Below are 24,220 nucleotides of genomic sequence, written 5' to 3' on the forward strand. Positions count from 1 at the left end.
GCCAAGTTTTTTCTACAGCTTCCTATGTTGTTGGATTTCTATAAATTTTTGTAACAATACGTTGTTTACAGATTGTATAGATAATACTGCTATAACGTTTCCAGTATGACTTCAAAAAACCTGATGTTTTTTTTTTTTTTTTTTAGTTTATTTTGGTTTTTACAATTTGTCCTGAAGGACATTTGGTAAGGTGTTATTTCTCATTGGTAATAATAAAATAAAATAAAAATAAATATAGCATGTGAGTGGCTACCCTCAACTTCGTGTTTGCTAGGTTATATCTTTTATGAAAAACCTGATGTAACAGAAATTTCTACTATTCTACCTGCATATTCGAGTAATACAAAGAACTTTATATCAAGCGTCAACGTATGGTGGCCATATTGACATCCCCTCTCCTACGTACACATTTAGTGCACACTTGCAACCTTATCTTTGTAAAGACAAACATACATATAAAAATTGTATAAGTCGATACCAAAAATATTGTTCGTAATAAGTGCTATATACTTTGAACGATATAGGAATAATGGAAAGTTCGTAAACGTGTCATAGCTAACTCTTTTCAGTACTTCGAGTTGTTACGACTGTTAGACTAATATATGTACATTACGTGACGAATAAGCTGCCGCATATCGCGATTCTGTATATTTTGTATGCGGAGCACGCCCAACTTTCATTTTTATCGCCGAAAAGGTTAAAACTTGGACAGAGAGATAAGGCATTGAATCAGAGCGGCGCAATACTTGGTCAGTGAATATATAACTGGTGTCCGTGAAAGACACGTCTACACGTACGAAATAAATTAAAGCGGTATTAAGAGTCAATAGACCGTGCAAAACTGTATCAACGAGCTTTAAAAAGATATACCGACAAGTTATATAAAGACTCGTGTCCATAAAAGAGTTTTATACCGTATTTCCGGCTTATTAAAGGCAAGTTATGAACTGCCGCTCGTACTTAATTTTACGATCTCTTGCTCTACATTTTAATCATTTGGTACTTGAAGCTATGATACAACGAGTCTAAGAAGATGATCAATTTCACTTATTCAAGAACAAAAAGAAATGTTTCCGCCTAAATTCTCCCGAATTATTAGTACGTTGAATTTATATAATGTATATTCGATCGATCGGATAGCCCTGGATCGATCTGCTAAAAATAGAAAGATATTCGAGGATGGAATTCAAATTGCGAATCGAAATTTTCAAGAAAACTAATGACGGCCAGTTTTGTACGCGTCAAAAGAGGACTACGTATATATTCCCATTTTCATCGTTCGCTAAAGGATAAACTTTCACATGCAAAGAACCTCTTCAAATTTTTGTTATAAGATACGCATTCTTACGTAATAGTCATGAAAAACAAATTGCACGATTAACGACGTAAATAATTCACACCGGCAACGGGGCGTGGAATCAGACGCGTGTGATTCGACGTCCTCGTCGATTCCGTGAAATCACATATCGCAACTGCTCGCGAGAAATCAGCACGCCGCAGACACGGGAATTGAGCAAAGTTCTATCGTTGTCAGAATCGCTTGTTTTTCTGTAACAGCGTCATAAAAGTTTTGGATCCACTGTGTTGGTTACATATGAGGATATATATACATTGGAATCATATACACACTGCATTGGTTCGGTCGATAAAAATTGTATTTTTATAAATAATATTGTACATCTTATAACATACACGATTATGAAACACGTTTAATTTACAGATTGCTAGTAGCCGACTCTTTGTCAACGTAGGGAGCCATCGATAATTGGAAGATCGTCGCAACAAATTCTACAGTATCCGCAGAAAAAATTTATGCGTGACACAAACGTTCTTCCGTTGTAGCGATAAGCGCACAGTGTCTCTCAACTCGCATACTTGTATCGAATTCTTTAGAACGAATAAAACGAATTAAAAGTACAAACAAAGAATTCTCAATCCATTAATTGTATGTGTGCATGCGCGTATGTGAGTAACATTCATCCAGTTCGATATTCAACACCTATCCTCTTACAGTATTTCCTTACATGTTACATTCGCTATTGCGTGAACAGTCCATAAACGTTCGTAGAATCAGCGATCGTCCGTAGAATCGTGGCATTCGAAAGAAAAAGAAAGGCTTTCAAACGATCGTCGTCGATCGACATATCGCGATCGTAGGAACGCATCGTTTATATCGATTTTGTGCAACCTTGACTGATAGTTTTCGGATTTATTTTCCCGTAGACTATCAGCCCCGATCGAGGAAGTCGGACCTCTCGCACTACTCTCGCACTACGCTCGAAAGTCGTTGTTTTGTAGCTCGCCACGCACACAGTTCGCTAGCACGATCAATAACGAATCTCTCTCACCTGAACCGGCTATAAGCATGCCGCGGTGTATTTCCACTGCATTGTACCGAAAATCGTGGAAACACGCTTTACCGTGTGTGGCACTTTGATTGCACGTTGTACGAACGGTGATAATCGAACCGTGGATTATTGCTCGTGAGAAATCGGCGAACGACGTTAACAATTGTATTCTCGTTGGTTCTTAATTACGAAAACTCGGTTTCGTCGATGGGCGGTGATTCTATCTCTCCTACTGTGTCGTTACCGAATAAATAATCGCAACACGATCGGCAAGTTGAACGGGTCGAGAATCTCGATGTTCAGATAATCGAATGTCGCCGCGAAAATACTGTTCACTCGTTGACCTCGGTGTCCCGCGGAGGTGTTCGAAGGCTGCGCCCGAGAAAGAATTTCTCGAAGGATTTTCACGGGTTTTACCGTACGGTCGTGAACATAAAATCCACGCGACGTGGCTTATGGCTTGGTTGAGTCTCGCGAAAGGCAACGAGAACGGTCGAGAAAGGGAAAAAGGAGGACAGAGGTTGCCAATGAGTAGGGAAGAGGGAAAAACGAAGGAGACGATCGAGAGAAGAAAGAGATCGACCACCGCCCTTGGTCGACACCGATGAACCAGCGTGTGAGAGAAGCGGAAAGAGACAGAGAAGGGGAAGGCCGTCGTCGGCGTCGGCGTCATTCCCGGCTCCTGCTGCAAGCCTTAGTTCGAGGCGGAGGGCGTCTTGGGAGGCTGGAAGGGGTTCCATTTCAGACACTCCGGATCGATCTCTTTGTAGACGGGCCCTCGTCTCTTCACCCTCTCCTTATAGTCGTCGATCACGTCCTGAAATTATTTCAACGGTTCTCCATCGGTTCGTCTCGCTTTTCTATTCGTTTCCTGTGACACGACGACTCGACCTGCTCTCTTGGAAATCGTTCCTTTTTAGCGGAACACCTCGACCAATCGTACGGAGAAACGGTATACACTTTTGACCCTTTGACTATCGACCGCCACTTCAATTGAGATATCGTTCTTTGACCATTGGTACTTTGATTTCGAAGTCTATTAGTATTTTACTTCGACCATGAAGGGTGAGAGAAATCGAACGCGAAGAAAAGGAAGGACCGTTGCGGAACCATGCGCAATACCGTTTCTCCGTTGCGTGGCGAGTTCTGCGAGGTTGATTCCCCCCGCGGAAACTGTTTAACGTAATTTACGAGCGTATAAGTTTGGAACAACGAAGCCACGTTAGCCGATGATTTCGTAACGAATATCTGCTTCAAGAACTGGCCTCTACGAATCATGAGATTCGATGACACGCTGGAGCTGATTCGGGGGAAATGGGGAGACGTAAGACAAACTATCCTTGCACGGGGGAAATCCTCTCTCGGTTAGGAGCCTCGGGGCAAATTAGAATAACAATGAACGGCTTACCTGTTTCTTTAGAATGATATGCTTTCCTTTCCAGTACTTCATCATACCAAGAGCCTGCAAGGTACTGACGATGTCGTACGAGTCAATGGCCATCTCCTTACTGATATCTAAAAAACAATATGCAAAACGGGACGAATGGATAGCGTCCAGAAATTCGAATGTTTCGGATAACGCACGATCTCTTTCTCTGTACCGGCGCTCTTAAAATAACGCGTCTTGTAAAATTAGTGAAAAGCGTGCAAGGCGTGTGCTCCACGGCCGGTATTGTGTTACCTTTAACGGAGAGTTCCTTGCCCCCGAAATTGCAGAGGTACTGCAGCAAAACGTCCTTCCAGTAGCTACGATACGAGATCAAGCCCAGATCCGACAGGGGTTTTTCGGGCGAGCCAATCTTTTTCTCCACCCTGGTCAATAAGTAACCTGCGCAAAACATGGACATAACGTTTCGTTTTTGTTCGGTTTGTTTGGCAGGAATTTGTTCGTGCGTGATCGATGAGATATCGCGAGGGGAAAGAGGTCAATAAACGGCTGGTGAAACGCGGTGATCGATCTCGAATGTTTTAACAAAAACGACCTACGTCAAATTTTTTGACTTTTTAAAGAGCTACGTGCATTTCAGGGTCTATGTGTAACAGATATTATACAGAACTGTTCATGTTCTGACTTATTGCGGAATAAAAATTTATGTAGTCCTCGTTAAAAGCATCTCCTTTCTCATTTTGAAAAGGATAAAAATCGATTAGAAAGCGTCTTTCTCTTCTATTACGAACTCTCCAATTCGATCGTTAATCGATATTCTCCGAAGTTTATCGTAGAATTTTCTCGAATTTGTACGAAGAATGAAGTAACAACTTCTAGAAACTTGTTATCATTTCCTCCGTAATATTCTCTCGTTACTTGCACACTACATTACGCCCTTGTGCACGGACCACTAGACAGACTATGAAATTCCAATTGCACGAGATACCGGTGGCCGTCGAAGCCGCATAGGTACAGAGACCATGCGCGCGTTCACGTGCACACACATAATATACGTCTCCATCCTGAATCGACGCCACCACTATAAGCCATTTCTGGTGTCAGTGACCGACGAAGGATGAAATGCCGCGGCGCCAGGGCCGTATCGAAAATCATTTTAACTTGGTCTAGGATATGCTATTTCCATCGAGGCTAATTCATAGTAAATGTCACGAATCTATTTATAAAACTAGTTTGTAAGGACAAAAGAAGACAATAACGATTGGCGCGATAATAAGCGCGGCGATTAAAATTCCTAGCGTTTCTAAATGGAGAAGACTCTGGGAACTTGTCGAAGTATACGGCACTGGCGATGTCCGGCTGCTTCAGGAGTCTGGTTGAATGTTCGTCACGCCTCGTTTGTGTCCGATGTATCCTACGACGGTGTAGGTACCTATCCGCGAAAAATCGTCAGAAAGAACAGTCGGAAGAGAGGATTCTCGAATCGATTTCGAATATTCGTGAAATCTCGCGCTGCTCTTCCTTCTCTTAGCTATTGCAATTAGACCATGTCCGTCGATGGTACTTTCGGCGCACGAGAAAGACAAGACGGCTGAACGAATCGCGACACGAGCCGACGTTTAAGGTTTCTCATTCCTCACGCGTGAACTAATTAACTAATTAAATAAATTGCATCGGCGGTACGGGACTAAAGAGATTTCTTCGTTTATGGGTCATCCGTTATATTTCGTAAGAAGCAGACACGCGCGGCCTGTATTGATTTCGCATCGGTATGCCGTTATTCCTAAAAAGACACGCGAAACCATTGATCCGAGAATATTCCAGCGGCTATTTCAATGCAGTCTAGCAGAGAGGACTCCTGTAACGAACGTGCATGTGCACGCGAAAACGCGTTTCGAAAGGGACTATGTCCTCGAACCGTTCGTAGCACAACGTACGTTAAATGCCAGGAAATATAGGTACGACACAGATTTGGAACTTTTGTTGGTATTTTTCCAAAAATAAAAGTCGATCGGAGTACGAGCACGACGTCGAACGAGAAAGTTTCGATGCTTTTATGCACGGAATGGGCAAACTCCGATCGACTATAGTTCTCTTTTACGTTCGAGATAACGATGGCTCTTCCGCTTCTCAGACACGTCGATGTCGGTTTCCAGAACATGCGGAAACCGTAAAGTTCAATGACCAGCAGTGGTCAGGCAAAATCCTCGCGGAAACATCTCCAACGAGCTCAGCAACGTTCCCGAAATAACCGCGGAATTCTCATTATCCGAATAATCGAGGTCAACGCGATAACAGTGTCTCGCGATTAAAGGTGAAAGAAAAAGAAGGAGAAAAAGCGGCGTAGCAAAGGTTCGGAAGAGTAAGAAAGGGTTGGAGAGAAAGAGAACATACAGCCAGGTGTCAGGAGAGCAGTACGGCAAAAGGGAGGCGAGGTGATTTTTACAGAGTATCCGAGCAGCTCACGAGGACCGGTCCTGTGCCGGGATTATTCCAGGATGTCCTGGAGGCTGAGGGGTTCAACGACCATCCTTCTCCTCCTCCTCCAGGCTGCTGGACCCCGCGCGCTACCTTCCATGGACAAAGATAGGACGGACGGTCTACCCTCTATCTCTGCAGTCACCGCCACCCTCTCCCGATTCTTTTCCACCTCCTCCTCGATTCTCTGGAATCGCGCGCTTCTGTCTCTCTCTTCCTCGTTCTTCGCGTCCCGATTTTACTACTACAGTGCGTTCTCTGTTTCTCAGTGGCACAGGGATAGCTCCAGGAAGGTAGCGGCGCATTCATTACGCGTTCGTTCAGTTTGCAGAGTTTTGGGATCGACGCGGAACGCTGGATGCTGGCGGTGGTATCGGTGGTGGTAGAAAATCGAGCAAGAAGAAAGGCAACGCTGACTGGAAGGACGAGAGAATAACGAGGAGGCGAGGGTCGAAGAGGAAGCGGCACTAGCAGTGGTAGCAACAGCAGGGGAGGGTGGATGGATCGGCGTGACAGCAGCTCGGTAGGGGAAAGCTTCGTGGACTCTCATACCTCTCCACTGCGTGTTGGCTGCCCTACGAGGAGGAAAAGGGCGTCGGTAGCCCTGCCAATCCTCCGCCCTACGAGGTTCCCGTGGGGCGAGGTCATCGGAGGTCATACGATCGCGAGCCCTATGCCGTTTCCAATCGAACCAGGTGGAAATCATTGTAGGGCCGGCCCGTGCTATTTCTCCTCTTTTCTCAAGTCCAAGAAGGATGCCGAGGGTGTGTCTGACCGGAAAATTCGTTAGCACTTGCTAAAGTGTCAGTTATCGGTATTGTTTGATCGAACCTGGATGCCGCGTTGTATCGACGAACGGGTATCGCTATTCATGCATAGCATACGTCTCCTTCGATGCGGAGGTAGCAGCCACGAGTTATGCGAGCACGTGGTCCGCCTGTAACTCCGATCCAACGCGTAATACGAGAGAACAAGAGGTAGCTAGAGGACAAGAACACAGCGCGTTTCAGCAAGTAGCTAGCGAATTTCCAGGGAAACCGTCTCTATCGAATTTTTGCTAGAAATTTCTCCATGGAACAAGATGCATCAGACACACCCCGCGCGCGCCAGACGAATCCCGTTCGCGACTGTGTGCGTGTACGCGCGCCGGTACGGCGGTGCTCGTGTGTATAAGCCAACAGCAGGTAGAGCGCGGCAGCGGCCAACTGTACAGGGTTTGTGGGGGTCGATCGATGCGGCGAGACGCCGGGCGTCGCACTTTCCGCTAACCATTCCACTCCAACCTACGCTCTCCATTATCCGTCACCACTACCACCGCGAGATCCTTCCCACCACCGTGCTACCATTTTACCACCACTACCATCGCGCCGCCACTTCTAGTACCGGCAGCATCGACACACCACCACCACCAGCATCACCACTGCCACCACCAGAGAGAGAGAGTCCAAGTAACGTCTCTCGCGCTGCGACGCGCGGCATCCCCTGTGGAAAAGCTGCCAGGGCTAAAACCCCCAACTACGATTCCAACGACTCTCGTCCGACGCATAGTACGTCGACCCACAAGCCCAGCCACCTCTTTCTCTTTCTCTCCTTCTCTCGCTCTCTAGCCCCGTCCTCCCTCCTCCCAGAGTCTGACGTGCTACCCCTACGAGCGCGACCCATACTCCTGCCCCGACTCGTCGGCATCAATGAAAATGACGTCACGGCAAAAAGCCCACGTTTAATTATCAACGCTACGCTTCGCGGTGTACACGCCGGCCCGCCGCGGACGCCGGAAGAGGGTTTTCGAGTCGAGCGACTTTACGCCAACGGAGATGCTCGTAACTCACCGCCGTTGTACTTTTTTCCCCTCCTTTCTTTCTTTCTTGTTCTCTTTTCTTCTCTTTCCTTTTTCCTCCTTTTTACGTCAGCCTCTCTTTCTCTCTTGCGAGGTTCCCAGACGCGTAAATAGGGGACAATACGGGCAAACGGACCTTTCCGTTCTTTATATCCGGATCGCTGAATTTAAACGCGGCGAGCAACCGAGACACGCGAATCGATCGCGTTCGCGCGTCTTAGTTTCTCTTCTCTTTCTTGCGTCTTTGAGGAACCTTCGTGTCGCGTGTATCGATACCGTCGCCTCTACGTACAGATGAAACAAAACAAGACGATCATACGCGTTATCTATCCATTTACGATAACTGAACGACGAACGACGCATTTCATGAGAAGGAGTCGCTCTTTAAAGCTTATGGCGATTTGGACTTAGGCGCCACCTTTGGATGGCTGCGGTTCTTTAACGACAGGAAACCATGGAGACCGTCGTTCGTCGGGCATCGAGGTATTTCGGTAGCGCGTGCCGGACGAGGCCTTTCAATCTCAGAGACCGCAAGAGTCGAAGAGAAATCATGCCACGGAAACCGCGGAGGCGTTCCTATAAACTCCGGTTCCTAATTCGGCTATCCTTTCGATTTCATTCGGAAGGATGTCGTCATACTCTGTCTCCTTGGACTCGCCAAGGTTGAGCGGTCTGAACGCTGTAAAAACTCGTACGAGTATACTCACTGAAGTCGATCAGCAGTCGGCCGTATCCCTGGCGTTGATAAGGCGGCAGCGTCAGAATGCAGGACACGTTGTAGTTGAGAAAAGAATTCTTTTCCTGGAACATAACGAATGAAAATCTTATGTATCCGTTCTTACTGGCAATCTCTTCGGTATACATATGTACGTGTCCGAAATTACTGATAAATTATTTGTTATTTCGATATTCGTTATACGTATTACTCTGTTTGGAAATTGGATTCGATTATTTTATCGTTAGTCATACATCGTACTTGGACCACTCCCAAATCATTTATTTGACAACGCGAGGAGAATGAAAAACGAGGCGGCATCGCGGAGAGACGTCAAAGACCGAAAGAAACGATTTTTTCTTCATTATCCCGATGACGTACGGAATGAAGCCACTCTGACTATCGGGGCTGCATTTCAAAGGTCGAAAGACAGGCGTGTTTACGTGGAAAAGCGAAATAATATTTTCTCTGTTAGCACGGTCGTTAGCACGCACGACACGCTCCGCCCAGGCGACTGCGTGTGCAGTAGACACAATCGGCGGCTATTATGACGTTAACGCGACGAAAATGCGTCGCGTCGCGACCTTCGTCATGCGAAAAACACAATGGGATAACGATATTTTGGACGACGCGACGTCTCGTTCGAGGAAATCGTAATGTGTTTTATTAAACGGTCCTTCTCCGTCTCTGTCCGGTCGAATTTGGCTTTTCGCAAGGAATGGTCGATCAGAGAAACGGGTGAAAACGGGATGATGGAAATATCTCGTTTTAAATATAGACCTCGGTTGCCTTGCGAATGAGCACGTCCATTTTTCGAGAACGTATTTTTACCGTGACACCAGAGTGGGCGTACACCTACGGATAGTATGCATTCTACGTGTATCGCTGCCAACGGCAGATTAGATAAATTTCGCGTGAAATTACATCTATACCAAATTCATGGGAGTGTCCACGATGAACTCGGAGTAAGGAAAACGTGGTCTGGTGACACGTGACCGAGGTTCTATGCACGAATTTCGATTATTTCGATTATCATCGATCTTTCAGCTCTCGAAACGTTTCCCACTGAGCAAATCGGTTTGGTATATACCGAGGTGCATGCGAAGAGGTGGCATGCGTTCGACGGAAAGTAAAAAAGGAATATAGGAAAAGAAAGATCGGCACATACGTGTATCAAAAAGATAACCAAAGGAGGCGACAATCGTATCGTGGGATACCAGTTCGGCTAGGTAACGACCGTCTATCGCAATACAGAAGAAAGGAAGATCTCCTTTAATTCGTCGTGCCAAAAAACAGGCGGTTTCGCTTAATCTCGCAAGCTGAATTATCGACCGCGTTTTTACGATAAGCTTCGTTTATCACCAACTACGGACAAAGATTTCGAATGGAAATTGGGCTACCTTCGAAGATCGCGTAGTTGGCTCGAAGGAAATTTCGCCGCGTTTCACGGTTCCACGGTTGATACTTTTGGAAGTATAGCGCATAGATTCCGCCGTCGTTAATCATTGCACGCCCCTTGGTCCCATTTTGTCTGGCAGCAGTGGGCCCAGTACGACTCGAACACCCGGTATTTCCGGCTGTGGCAGCCGTGCTGTTGCTAACTGCCGAGTGGGGCAGCAACGGTTCGAAGGACACAACTCGAGAAGACTCGCCCATGCTTGTACGGGCACGTCTATGTACAGTACCTGGTTGTGTGTCTGTGTTGGTCGTAGGATGAGAAAGGAGAGCCATATACAGGGTAGAAAGAGATTCTGGTAGAGGGAGGGGTGAAAGCGCAGAAAAGAGAAGAAAGGTGTGGGCCCTATATACGAGTGTGTCGTAGACAGCCATCTCGATAGACTAGTCAGTCGATCTGGCGGACCAATTGCTAAAAGCCAAAGACGAAATACGCCAGAGCCGCGATACGCGACTCGGATGAATTTTTAGAAAGACGAAGAGATCCGGAGAAACGTGTTCGTGGCATCTGAGAGCATTGGAGAGGGACACAGAGAAAAAGGAGAGACGAACGCGAGCTGGTGAGAAGGAGAGGAGAAGGGTAGAATCTGGGGCCCGCGACGTCCTTGGGCCAGTAGTCTCTGCTCCACTCAGGGACGTCTCCGAGTCCCCACTGTACGAGTTCCACGCAAGAAAGCCCCTTACACATCGCTTTTCCTCCTTTTTTCCTCTTTTTTCGTTTCTGTCTGCTCGTCCCCCGGAGAGAAGGCTACTGCCGACGACGAAACGATTCGACGAAATCGATCGGCCACGCCGGCTCGAGTCACGTCGTCGCGAAACGAGCCGTGTCTCTTCGAGTCTTTCTGCTTAAGGAGAGGAAAATCGCGGTCGATCGATTAACGTTCGACTCCATGAGTCAGACGCTTGGATCGCGAGCCTCTTTTCGAGCCTGACATTCCAAAAGCACGACGCTCGATTCGAGTCTACGCCAAGATGAATTCGGTACAGCTTCTTTTATACATATAGCGGACCGGAGAATCGATACTCGGTCTCCTCCCGTCTCTTTTCATCCACGAAACGGCGGCAAGGTGGCGCGTATTAATCGCCACCGGTGATTCTGACCATCCGGACAACCAATCGTCCTTCCATTCTTCGATACGAATGCCTCTAGGTCGAAATAACCAACAAAAAGCTACTTTCGTATTGGAAATATCCGATGCCCTACAGACGAACGCGCTCGTCGGTGCATAATCGTGGCAGCCAAAAGCGTGCGATTACTTCCATAAATTACAGACGTCGAACGAGAGGACGGGTCGAACGCTATAAATTTTTCCGTATCGCGTTGCGATTACGCCTCGCAGCGACGATTCTCGATCGAATCTTCGCGCTATTTCTTCCGCTTTTTTTTCCTCCTGGAATTCTCCTTTGGTTGTTCACCGGACGATCGCCAGTCTCACGATCAAAGCGACGCGACTCGGCTCGCGGTCGATGATAAGGAACGCGTCGCGTCGTAGGTTCCTATTCAACGATCTCTACAGCGGTCGTTATCGATCGCGACCGCGGTCGTAGAAAGCAGCTGTCTAATGTCGATCGTAAAAGGCTTTCGACCGGTCAGTACTCTTTTCTGCGTATCGTCGCGTCATGAAGTAAGAACGCGCAACGACAGAGGCATCGGAACGCGACCGATCGACCGGCCGTTCGTTCTGTCTCACCTCGATCCCCGACCGCTTATAAACACGTCGCATAGGCGGGACGTTGCTGCGCAAGTGATATATACGCGTAGGTGAACGAACGTCTACGTGGCGGGGTAACGAGATCTAGCTAATAATCCTCTCTTTTCCTTTCTCCCGGCGGACTTGTCGCGACAGAGAGCTGTTCGCACTTGCGGCGATTTCGTATCACGACATGGAATTCGAAGAGAGTTTATCGATTAGATACGATAATGAGGTTACTAGAGGTTAGCGTAACAGGGATAAAAGCAAGGTTAATTTTCTTATTGATCGTTTAGCAGCCAAGTTACTCTGTTTTCGATTGCTTGATGAATTTCTCGATGGTACATGGTGTGAACGTTGCTTAAAGGTTATACAGTTCTTCGCGACGGTCACTTCTATATTTAGATGCACCGAGTTTCCTCCTCCACTTTCTTTATACCGAACAAAGCGTTCCTCTCGACATACGGGGTGTACGCGAAGTTCCGTGTACTCGGCGAGATAGGAACGCGAGAAATTGACCGCTTTCACGTACGAGTTTGCCTCTAATGGAGCAGAAAATATTCGCTACGAGGCAATCTACGAAAATGTTCACAAACTAGCTGCTAGGAGAAATTTCTTTAACGTCCAAACGCATCTTTGTTCTTTCGCGATTGTACCGATGACAACTGGGATGTATGGCCAGTTATGAACAAAAATAAAGTTAAAAAAGGAACAAAAAGATGGACCATCGATCCAGAAGCTAGAGAGTTTTCGGTCGAACGTATCTGATGAGGGCTGTCCCTTGGGACATTGTAAATTCAATATCAATGGAAGGTACGTATTCGAAAAAACAGAGGGTTTGACGGCTCTACGGTTTAACCCAGGTACACCATCGTCCCTCTAAATCCAAAGAGAAATTGTCACGACTCTCCGATAGGTTTCCGCTTGTCCATCGTCCCCTGTGCGAAAAATTTTGCGGACTTATTAATTATCTCCGTCCCTTCGCTCCCCTCGCTCCTTTCGAGCGAACACCGCTTTCCTTTTGGCCCGAACCCAAAGCGCGTTCGTCCGTTCGCTTGTTCGCTCGGGACCCCTTGTACATTTCCTGCGTATACATATACCGTTCAACGGTAAATTAATCCAACGGACCTTCGTTCGGCCAATGTACAGCCGAAAGTCCTTTGTACATCCGAGGAAAAGTTGAAACTTTCCTCGGACTCTAGTAACTAGAGTGGAGTTTGTTGACACGGTCAAGAGTATCGAAACATTTCTTGTTTTCCGTGTTCATACGACCACTCTTTGGTACAATGTCAATGCGAACATAACTGTATCAAAGACTATAGATTGGAAGTTTCTTCGAGGTAGCTGTACGTAATGGCTCGTTGATCATAAAACGAAGACGCAGCGCTGCTCTGCCTGGGATGGTAAAGAATTTCGAAGTGGCCATTTCTGCGACTGGAACAATGAGCTTTTATACGATCCTACGGTATTGAGAAAAGGAAAGCTCTTGTGTCGATATCTGATCAATGCCGCGGCGATGTCTATTAATTCCGTGGACGAGTGGAACGCTGTCGACGTATACGTTGTTTAATTCCACCCATGCGCAAACGGATGCTACAGGGACGATGTGAACGTCAGAGACGTAGTTAGACACGACCGGAATATGGGCTTCCCCCTCGAGAAATGTATTTTTGTCATTAGATTAGTGCTCGCTAATCTCGGACGCCGTTGAAAAACGCGAGATCGAGCAGTGTGTGTATAACTCAATTCTCTGTTCGTTCGCCCGCGAGTATTTTTGCAGCGATGTAAAACGAAACTGCGTAGAGATGCGATCGTCGAGGACGGTTGGCCGAGAACAAAGGTCAAGGTCTAAAAGGAAAACGAGCAGTAACATCCGAGGAACCTGTCGGGCCTGGTGGAATGGGCATAGGGCGACGACGATGTCGCGTTTGATGTCGCGACACGGGTACCGTGCGCTCGGACGTACTCGGCTCGGGAAACATCAGTAGGAAGCCTAGCCATGTGGATTTTTTTTAAATGCGTTCGTAACCAAATGATAGAAAGAAACAGAAAAGGTGACGTGCAAAAGATGGTACAGGAAACTGGAAACCACGACGACACACTTGCGGCTCTCTGTCATGAGACACGACGTGGATAATGACATCGTGGTCGAGTACGCGCGAAAAGAGAATTAAAGGGGCGGAGGGTAAGGAGGAACAGCACGAAGGAGAAGCGCAAGCAAAATTCGTAGCGACGACATAGCGAACGTAAGGAGATGAAAGAGGAGAAGGAGAAGGAAGAGGAGGACTAAAGCTAGAGCTCTACCCTACCCCAACTTCTGGGGACGATGTGTATTCGGCGGGATTTGGTCGTGTGAACAGGACTGTCTGGCATCGATCGACCCCAGTCGGGGTGAGGTTTTGCAGGGAGGAAAGAGGAGAGGTCGAGGGGAAGTCCGACCGAGGTGGATGGAGGTGGAGGGTTGGGCGAGCCTACCCCAACCTCTTCTCCAAGAGGCCGCCGCGTATCGTATCGACGACCTCTACTACTACTCGTCCTCGTACTCCCATGTTACCCTACGTCATCCCTTTCCTTTTCTGCTTTCCTGCAGTCCCTTTCGCGCGCCACCACCTCTCCCGTTCCACTCTCTCAATCCCTTTTCCACCTCGCACCACGCCTGCAGGATATTTTTAAGGAAAATTGACCGATTCTTTGACTACCTTCTTTCCAGCCGCTTTCCTCTTTGTCTCCTTTATCTTCGCCTCTGTCCCGTTCGTCCTTTCTTTTCCTCGTCGACTTGTCCTTTCGTGGCTTTCTACTTTCGTCCTTCGAATCGTTTATCTTTTCTGTATGTCGTCCAGTCGTCTCTTCCTTTCTCGCGTTTACCCGTCCGTTTTTATACCTCATAGGCGACGCGTTTTATAATTCTCTTCCAGCGGCTCCATAACAAATACATTTATCTGCGAAATCAAATTTTTCCGCCATTCAAAGAGATCCTCCGGCGTTTATATTTAGCCTCCATCCTCCACTCTTGCGTTCCCCGCCTCTTCAGTTACCGCTCTGTCTGATCCTTTCCTTCTTTATACATCGTTCGGGTATAAACGCCTCGGGCTCCAACTATTTACATATTATGTACAACCAGCCCTCATCCTCGTTCCTCGAAAGGGTAGAAGCGTTCGCCTCGCTAAATTTCCCCGCCACGTTAACGGTTGATACGATAAAAATCGTTTTGATTCTAGTCGACATGGTCTCATCACAAACGTACTTCTTAAAACCACTGTACAGTCGCGTATTCGAGATACACTCATCCCATGTACGGTTGTCTTATTGTCGAAACGAAAGAACCACTTAGAAGGAGACAAAACGCAACAATTTTCAGAACAACATCCTCGTCCGTTTAAATTCCTCCATGACTTTCTTCTTTCTTCCTCCCCAACGATTCATATAAATTTTTTCTTTTCTTTTTTTGCTCCTCTCGTTTCACGATCCTCCGCTATCTCTCTTCGCTTTCATTCGTATTTGTGCACACGCTTTTGCCGGATCCTCTGCTCTTTCGGAGATATAAATGCTGTCAGATCCTGTCTATTTATTGCGTTGCAAGCATCGGCCCAACGTCGTTCTTCGACCTGTAAATCTGTCTCTCTTTTTGCAAGCTCAGAGATGGGTACCTCCCTCTTAATCCTTTTCTCTGCGCCGCGTATTCCCTTTTACCTCTTTTCTATTCGTTTCTTCTACCTCTCTCCTTCCTCTCTCATTCGCTCGTTCGTTTCTAGAAAGTACCCACTCGCTCCATTTCTGTATGCATTATTCAGGACATATACAGTGGAACGGTTCGTGACGGGCTAACTGGCGCACCACCGGAAGTTAGGCAAACGAGTCCTGAGTAGCCGTGGATCGTCGCGACTTCGCGGATACACCGTCTACCGATTCTCAACGCCTTTTCCACTGTGTTTTACTACCGTAACTTCGTAAAGCTTTCAGAACTTTTCTTACAGAAGGCAGGAATTATCATCGTTCTTTACTTACACCACTAACGACAGCATTTCGATCGAACATTCTCTGTGTCTATTTGTCGAATTCGATAGAGTAACGTGATTAGAATACACCATGTCGCGTCTCACAGATTTATTCTCGCTTTTAAGACACTCTCCGCTGTCCCCATCGAGAGACACTCTTTCATCCGTATCATGGCAGCAGGAAAGGATGAGTGTATTGTGGTGTGTAGGTGCCGGTGTTCGACATGCGTGTCGTGTTCCTCGTCGTTCTTTTTTTTCTTCGTTCACGCGGGATCCTGTCTGGAATACCTACGTAAGAGGATATGCCAGCGTCTCGTTTGCTCGGAACACGCCGCATACGCTCAGCTTGCGTATATTCTTTCCTTGCCTCCGAGACTCGAACCTTCTTGCTCTGAGACGATGTCTGGCCGGGGGTATTGGAAGTAGATACGTCTTCATTGACGTATTAATTGGACGAGCTTGCTTTTCGAAAAGTATCGAGTTCCTGTCGTCTTAAACTTTTTTCAGCTTCGTACTCGGTAGGTTAATTTTTACTTTGTTCCTCCGAAAGATCGCAAACGATTTTCGATTGTGGAAACGAAAGGATCGGGCAGTGTACATCTCTTGGGGATTTTTCTGCTAGAAAATCGTAGTACGGAGAACGCGTTCAAGTATGTATATTCAAGTATAACGAAGGAATCCTCTCGATTACACGCATCGTTTATAATTCGATACGTGGAGGATGATCGGTGGAATCGAGCACGAAGGCTATCGAAAATCTCGTTTTACTAGAACAGCCTGCTGGATCCTCGGACAGTGGAAGGTATATACAAGGATTTCAGGAGCAGGACAGGGCCCCGTTGTGCGTATCTTGGACCCGATGGCCCCGAAAACCGGTTCCGTCTGGATTTCACGTGACACGCGTTTCTCCTTTTTCGGGGATCTAAAGGAATACGGGCCTCGCGAATATATAAACCGTATTGCATTACGATTACGAACGTCATTATTGTCCATGTCGTAAACAACAATTATAAGCGTCATAAACGTATTACGTCCGTCACAGACACGTTTAATTCAGTGGGCTCTCGCTTACACCGGATCTGCGTACGAACGCTAGATATGGCCCTTTTCTTACGTAATACGTACAACGTTACGCTCCTATCGCGATATTTAACCGTTTCGAAGCTCGCTTCTTTCTTTCTCGCTTTCTCTTTCTCAATATTTTCCTTTAACCTTCGAGAGCGAGTAGGTCCTCAAGGTGAAAACGAAGTTAGTATAGAATACGAAAAGAAGCCAGGGGTTGAGAGAAGGTTGAGACGCAGAGCGATGAACGAGAAAGGGGCAGGGGTTTCTCGAAATTCGCCGGAGAAGCTTCTTTTCATGTCTCAGTAATCACGGCCGGAAGCTGTAAATGTTCACGCCTCGAATCGACCCCCTTTTAATTTCTGCTCGGCTGCTTCGGAATTGATAAAAATTCTACGTCACACGCAGGATGAGCACACCGAGTGGCGCGTTAATGTACCAAAGGGAGGCGTGGACGGCGTGGTTAATAACGAAATTTATAAATTCAGTAGGTGCAACGCCGCTCGCTCGCTCGTTTTGCCCCCCTCGCTTTCGCGCGAAAACTTCCACCGGATTTCTCGCCTCTCAACGTGTTCACCGTGTGCACATTGCCACGCAGCTCGTTCGACGAAACGTGGGGCGAATCATTCAAGGTCGCAGCTAGCATCGCCCAAGGTCAACGTCTAGATTTCCCCGAGTTAGTTCGCTGCGCCAGGTCAATGTACGGATTACTCAAGGTCAACGGCTGTCTAGCCCGGGTCAATGACCTCCAGTCTCAAGGCCAATGTCCGGATTATTCGAGGTCGACCAAGGGGAGAACCGCAAGATAAGAAGAAGAAATATCCTAGCGTACTACCGGACAGTTCGTTCGATCAATAGATTCCGCGAACGAGACTCCCCTTTCCTTCTTCTCCACGAATCGTTCGAAAGACAATTCGAGTCATCTGTCTCGACCGAGCGGTCGCGAAACGATTGTTCGAAAGGGAGAGCCAGGAGGACAAGCAAAATTCAATTTGTCCAGGTAAATATCGCAGTCGGCGAATTTGAAAATTTTCGTTAATACGGAAACGACGAGACATTGAACGAGTAGATAACAAAGAGATTTAACGGATGGGCAACGGCGAAGTTCGTGAGAGCAAAGATATCGTGGAATGGAGACGATGCAAGAGAAAACTTGGGAAAGAAGTTGAAAATTTCGGAGGTTTCAGGTACCATGAAGAAATGAGATGAGAAACAAGAGAAGGAAAGAAGAAATGGCGCTGGTGCAGAGAGAAGGACGACGCGGCGAGAGCATAGAAAGACGTAAGAGAGAGGTAGCAGCAACGGGAGTAGGAAGTGTCGGACGAGGAGGAGGAGGTGGTGGAAGAGGAGGAGGAAATAATAACGACCCCGACGTCGCAGTGCCGCAGAAAGGTTGACGACCCGATGCCAGGCGACGCCCTCTCTCCCCTTGCTGCCCTACCATCCCTTCTCCATCGTCCTCTGCAACCATCATCCCCCTTGCAGCAGCTACCACCACCGCCCTCGGCATCCCCCACTCGTCTAAACCATCCACCTGGTACTGCACGTCGTAAGCGCATAGCGTACGTACGCCAGAGCTACCCACCCCCGTCATCCCTCTCTCTGTACGTCGCCGCCACCACCACTACCACCACCACCACCACCATCACCCTACGACCGTCTGGCCAGGGTCGGGGTCATTGAACGTCTATAAAGATTTTGACTCCACGTTACTGCTACTGCTGCTGTGCCGGCGTCGCCGCCGCCACCGCTGTTACGGATGCAGGAAGCGGAGAGCCACGGAGTACGCCCTTTTGTAAGGTGTGTAACGCAATCTGTTGTCCTGTAAGAACACGTTTTCGGCTCTTTTGTTGTAATTCGAGCGGAACGATCGATATCGAAATTATAGAATTATTCGATTTTCGCGAGACTGTCGCAACTAGCTACAGAGCAATGATTCGAGGGACGACGAACGTTCAGTGTCCCTGGAATTTCGAGAACCTGGCTGAAGAGATGAGCGCGCTGCAAGTATTTCAGGAACAATATCGAGTTACGTAGGAAGAACGTGTTTAGCGAAGGGAAATAAAGCTCGTTCGAAATTTTCTAAGAAGACGGGCGAACAAATGTCGACGTGGAAAATACGCCAAGTACCAAAAAAAGATTGGGGTATCATCTGATAGAAGGATGAGAATTTTGCAGAGGCAAGAAGAACGAAAGAGACAGGCGTAAACGTTTGCGTGGGGCTGGAGGAAATTTTCGTCACCCTTCCTCCCTTAGTGAAAAGGAGTGGGAAGGTGTAGATTGGCGCGTCTTGCCAGGGTCAGAGGTCATTGAACGTCGGTAAAGATTTCGACTCCGGCGATGCTGTTCCGCAGTAAATAGGCGTGCGTAGCGCACGGCGCTCTCCCACCGACATCCTGGCCAACCAGACCAGGAGTGCTCGGGTAAAGAGGGGTCACGGATACGAGACACCCTCTTCGCAATACACACCCTCGTTCGTATAATCCCTACAGGCTACGTGAATGCCATTACGGGCCTAGTAAACCACAAAATAAAAACAAAAGTAATCTTCTCCTCTTGAATATCAATTTTTACGATCATCGCGGATATCTTATTCGCTTTGGAGTTGCGATTCTTAAGTTACGTCCCTTTAATGAATGACGTCTACTCTAAAACGTATCAAAAGTTCCCTTTCCCCGAATAGTTTTAATGCCTACGACGAGACGTAGTAATGAATAGGAAAGAAAAGGTCGAGGTACGTCATATTTTGGTGTATCACTGATCAAAAGAAGAGTACAAAGGCGAGATAAAACGTCACATTGTAATAGGCTAAACGATTTTAATATCAACCATGATGGTCGTACGATAGAGACGCCTACCACGTAAACGTGGGCACCGTTTACGCAAGTGCTAACAGACACAAGTAAAAACAACAGACACCATCGTTCATGCACAGTCGCGCACGTACAAGCACGTGCTCGGCATTAATATCGCCGTTGGTAACTTGTCGCTACGAGATCCGTGCTAATAAGAAACGCCCCGAGAACTTTTCTTTTATACCTCGCTTGATTTTATTTTTTAACAGCATCGAATACAATCAACAAATGCACGGTTCATTGGCATTCTTCGCTTTCGCTACATTGCAACGTCTCTCGTTTGAATTTAGTAACCCGTCGTTTGCACAATTCGTATTGGAAAATAATATCTTAACCTGATAAATGATTTATGAAAATATTTGTCCAGAATTTCACAACAAGAAGACGCTTGCATCATTCGTTCTCCTACAACTTACTTTATAATTTAACGCGTATTGCGCAAATGTTAATTAAAATCCACGTCGAAAGATATTATTTGGTTGGTTGTTTACCGTGAATGTTAGCATTAAAAAATGTATATTATGGTCAAGAGTCCTTTCCTTTTATATCGCCTTATTTTTATTTAATCACATGAAGTAAAAAACTCACCTTGCTGAAGTAACCAACGGTGTGACAACCTTCGGAATCGCCAATAGTCATCACGTAAAAGAGGAAAGGTTCGACGTCATAGTATAGAGTCTTGTGGTCCAAGAAAAATTTCGCCAGCAAGCAGAGATTTTGACAGTACTGCTTATAGCGTTTCCCGTCAACTTCCCACACACCTATCTTGTCCTTTCTGTGTACAGAGAATGAAACACAGAATGAAACACAGAATATATAAAAAGGAGACAAGAGAAAATATATAAACGCCTGCATTAGTTATACTTATTTACTGACCTGTACACTTCATGACCGGGCGGATGTCTCCATAAACATTTCTCTCGGTGCCTCCTTAGAACTTGACGACTTTTTGCGTATCGCAAGCAATATTCACATAAATAAAGTTTTGGAGCGCGACTAAACTCCTCCGGATATGGACTTTGGTACCATACCTCCATCTCCCATTTTCCCATCTCGATGACTCGCGTGCCACCACTATTTCTGCCTTCGCCATCATAATCTAATTCTTTTAATTCTTTCTCCTATAAGAAAAAACATTGTATAATTCGTATAAGTAGAAAGTAAAATAGAAAGTAGTACTTCCCAACTTACAATTTTTTCACTAGCGATTGCTTGCGCTTCCATAAACAATTTTAAATCGTATTCTGGTGTTAAATTCGTTAAACGTGGTTGACGATCTTTCTCGTTTCCTTGAAGTTCGCAACTGCTATCGCTTTCGTTTCCATCCCCACTGTTTCCCTTCCACTTGTTTCTCATTTCCCGTACTTTTAGCTGATAATTGCGCTGTTCTGTTGTTTGGTGTAAACCTTTCGGAGATTTTTTCGCCAAACATGCTACAGCCTTTTTCCTCTCTTCTTCTCTTTTTTTTCTATCTTTATAAAATTCTCTGCAAAGAAAACAGAAAAAGACTGCTTACTTTCTAATGCACCGGTAGAGCATGTTTACTATATTCCAATTAAATCTCACTTACACGCAAGTTTGTGGCGTAGTGTTATGGTACAAAGGACATGCTTCTAAAGTGAAATGCGAATCGAGCTTTCCGGAAAGATGACCCCGAGAATCGCATGTTGGCGCTAGAGGACATTCTCTCTCCTTATTTACGCGTGTACGACCATAATTGCCTTGTCCAGATCTTCCGCTAATAGCGTTCGACGTGCTACTATTCTGTGATATTCTGTTGGACCCGGACGAGTGTCTGGCAGCGGTACTAGGGCCGGCACGTTTCACAGGTGATTTGCTGGTACTCCTCTTGCTCTCAGCTACTCTCGATAAATCACACCGGATCAGGGGAATTTGCAGGATACGTTTACACGCTATCGTTTCCGTACCTGAGAACCATACTGCCGCCGTAAGCAAAAAGACTGTATCTGCATCTTAGGACACCTTGGACATGCTTTTTTGTATACGAAATATTTGTCCCATCAACCAGAGGATTCCTACGAGCCACATATATGTCCAATCCATCTATCCAGAACCGCAAATACTGCATTTTTGTGTTAAGGAGGCAGCATAGAGTCCCAAATCCACCGCCTGCAGAAAATTCTCTACCCGCCTCTTTTCAAGATACTCATGCTAAGAATTCTGACTTTATCCAATTAGCTAATCGAAATGTATCTAGAAATATTTACTACGAGAACGGTGGTACTACAGTAACAATCTACCTATATATATTGAAATTCGCAATAAGGTTGCTATAAAAGATTGGTAGGAGGAACTAAACTTGTGAAGAGAGAAAATACGAAAACGGTTAATTAATATAATTTCCAAAGCAACGTTGTCCAGTACAAATCGATAAAAGAAAAAACAAACTAAAACTAATACATACTCAGGATATGCAACTAATTATACTTGTAACGAGTAAAACATGTTAGATAGTATTTAAAAGATACCAATTCTTTAAATGAAAACATAACACATAAAGAGATAGAAAGGAAATATAAGCTTAGTAATGAAATATTGCATTCGATAGCTAATTATATAAAATATATATACAAAATATATTCGTACCTGTATCAGATTCCGAGTCGCTGGCCCCTTTTGTTTGAAGATGAAGAAACTTGTTACCTTTCCGAGTCTGGAGCTTCCGTTTGCCTTTACTTGTTGCTTTCGTCGCACCCAGTTCACCATGTTCATCCATCTCTTTTTCACTAGCTGATGCGTCAGCTTCATCTTCGCTCTTTATTGCACCTATAAGGAAGCAAAATAAAAAACACATTCTGTTTAGTTATAAACAATGACCACAGTTAATAACACCAACTGTTAGTTACCTTGTCGTTTCGTACACTTTTGTGGTTTTACAGGAGCAACTGTTGCTGAAGGTCGCTTTAGTGGAACATTTGTGGCAGCACCTACTGTTGTACTTGGCTGAGTATCCTTTTTCTTCACTTGTGGCTGTGGGCTTGCAACGCTTTCTGAGGATTCAGAGTCAGTGCTACTATCTGTTGAGCCTGAAGAACCCGACCCTGCAGAACAACTCTTTGAACTTGCAGAGCTATCTGATTTCTGTGATTGTGCAGTCTTGGTTAATAAACCTAACACAATAAAATAATTAATTGGAAATTATTAATGATATTAATGATTGTATATGTTATGAAATGATGTCACATTTACGTACCAGGTCTATTCGGAGCAACTGTTTTCTGTTTTGCCTCATTTGGTTTTGATTTAGATTGCTGATTTTTTGGATATTTTGCAGAACTATTTATAGGCTTAGCTGAATTAGCTTTTGTTGGAATACCACTGTCACTTTCACTACTATTTTCAGGGCTGAATATGCTTTTCTTTTTTAATTTTTTTGGTACAGGCTCTGAAATTGTTTTTGTGGATTTATCAGGAACTTTCCCATTAGTACTTGTAGAGGCTGTCGAAAAAGTATATTATTAATTATTGAACGAAACTAAAGTTGCTTTAAATAAATGATTTTAAATATATATATTCTTACTACAAGGCTTGCTTGGCTTGTTAGCAACTGATTTAGAATTTGGTACATTTTTTTGTTGACTTGTAGTAGCTATTGATTTAGCAGGTGATCTCTGTTGTTTAACAACGGGTGCTACTGTAGCAGTTGCTTTTGGTTTAGCTGGCAGTTTTCTCTTTGCTGTTGTTGTTTTTACTTTGCTTGGCGATTCTTCTGATTCCGAAGAATAGACTACAGATCTATTCTTTGATGGTACCCTTTCTTTGTTTTTATTTTCTATAGATGGAGCAGTAACTGTATCAGTTTTGGATTTGCCATGTCTATTAGGAGGGAGTGTTGTTTTCTTCTTTGTCCTTTCTGTATCAGATGCTTTTTGACTATTAGCAGAACTGCTAGAATTTTCTGAATCGGATGAACTAGATTCACTGCCTGAACTTGAAGAACTACTGGATGAAGAACCAGAACTTGTTGTTGAGGTGGATTCTGAACTAGTGGCCTATCATTAATAATAATAACATATACATTAATTCAGATTTGTATGTAATATAAACTATGAAATCAAAGTGATTGTATAACCTGTACAAGATGTATATACCTTCCATTTTGGAGTCATTTCTATAGTGCTATCTCTTAAATACGCAACAAACGGTATTTAACATCATTTCTGCAATAATATCTGTACTCCTCCCAGACATGTACGGAAGAATTATTTACAATAAATTTGATTAAAGCAACAAATTCTATTTTATATTTTGGCTCACACACAACAAACTCGCAACATACCAGTTTCACAACAACCTAACCCCAACCTAACCCCTACCATATATCACAGTTCTGCGCAGAAGTAATATGATTTTAGGGCTAGTTTGAAAATGATAGA

At 45.4% G+C, this 24,220-nt stretch overlaps 1 protein-coding gene across 3 annotated transcripts; it reads right to left on the reverse strand.

Moving 5' to 3' along the window:
• Positions 1 to 1,637: 1,637 nt before the first annotated feature.
• Positions 1,638 to 24,129, reverse strand: LOC132910033 (histone acetyltransferase KAT7). 3 transcript variants are annotated; one of them, XM_060965393.1, is made up of 13 exons: positions 23,936 to 24,129; positions 23,365 to 23,836; positions 23,038 to 23,283; positions 22,691 to 22,954; positions 22,431 to 22,610; positions 21,394 to 21,682; positions 21,015 to 21,309; positions 20,700 to 20,944; positions 20,412 to 20,598; positions 8,758 to 8,851; positions 4,030 to 4,176; positions 3,757 to 3,863; positions 1,638 to 3,165 (listed from the first exon to the last, which is right to left on the reverse strand). In XM_060965393.1, the coding sequence occupies exons 1-13, from the start codon at positions 23,951 to 23,953 to the stop codon at positions 3,043 to 3,045; spliced, it is 2,667 nt and encodes an 888-aa protein (XP_060821376.1). In that variant the 5' UTR covers positions 23,954 to 24,129; the 3' UTR covers positions 1,638 to 3,042. The 3 variants fall into 3 exon arrangements, with proteins under 3 accessions (XP_060821376.1, XP_060821375.1, XP_060821374.1); XM_060965392.1 differs by having other exon boundaries at positions 21,394 to 21,751; XM_060965391.1 differs by having other exon boundaries at positions 21,394 to 21,763.
• Positions 24,130 to 24,220: the final 91 nt, after the last annotated feature.

Source organism: Bombus pascuorum, chromosome 8 (genome assembly GCF_905332965.1).
Source record: "Bombus pascuorum chromosome 8, iyBomPasc1.1, whole genome shotgun sequence".
NCBI classification, from domain to species: domain Eukaryota; kingdom Metazoa; phylum Arthropoda; class Insecta; order Hymenoptera; family Apidae; genus Bombus; species Bombus pascuorum.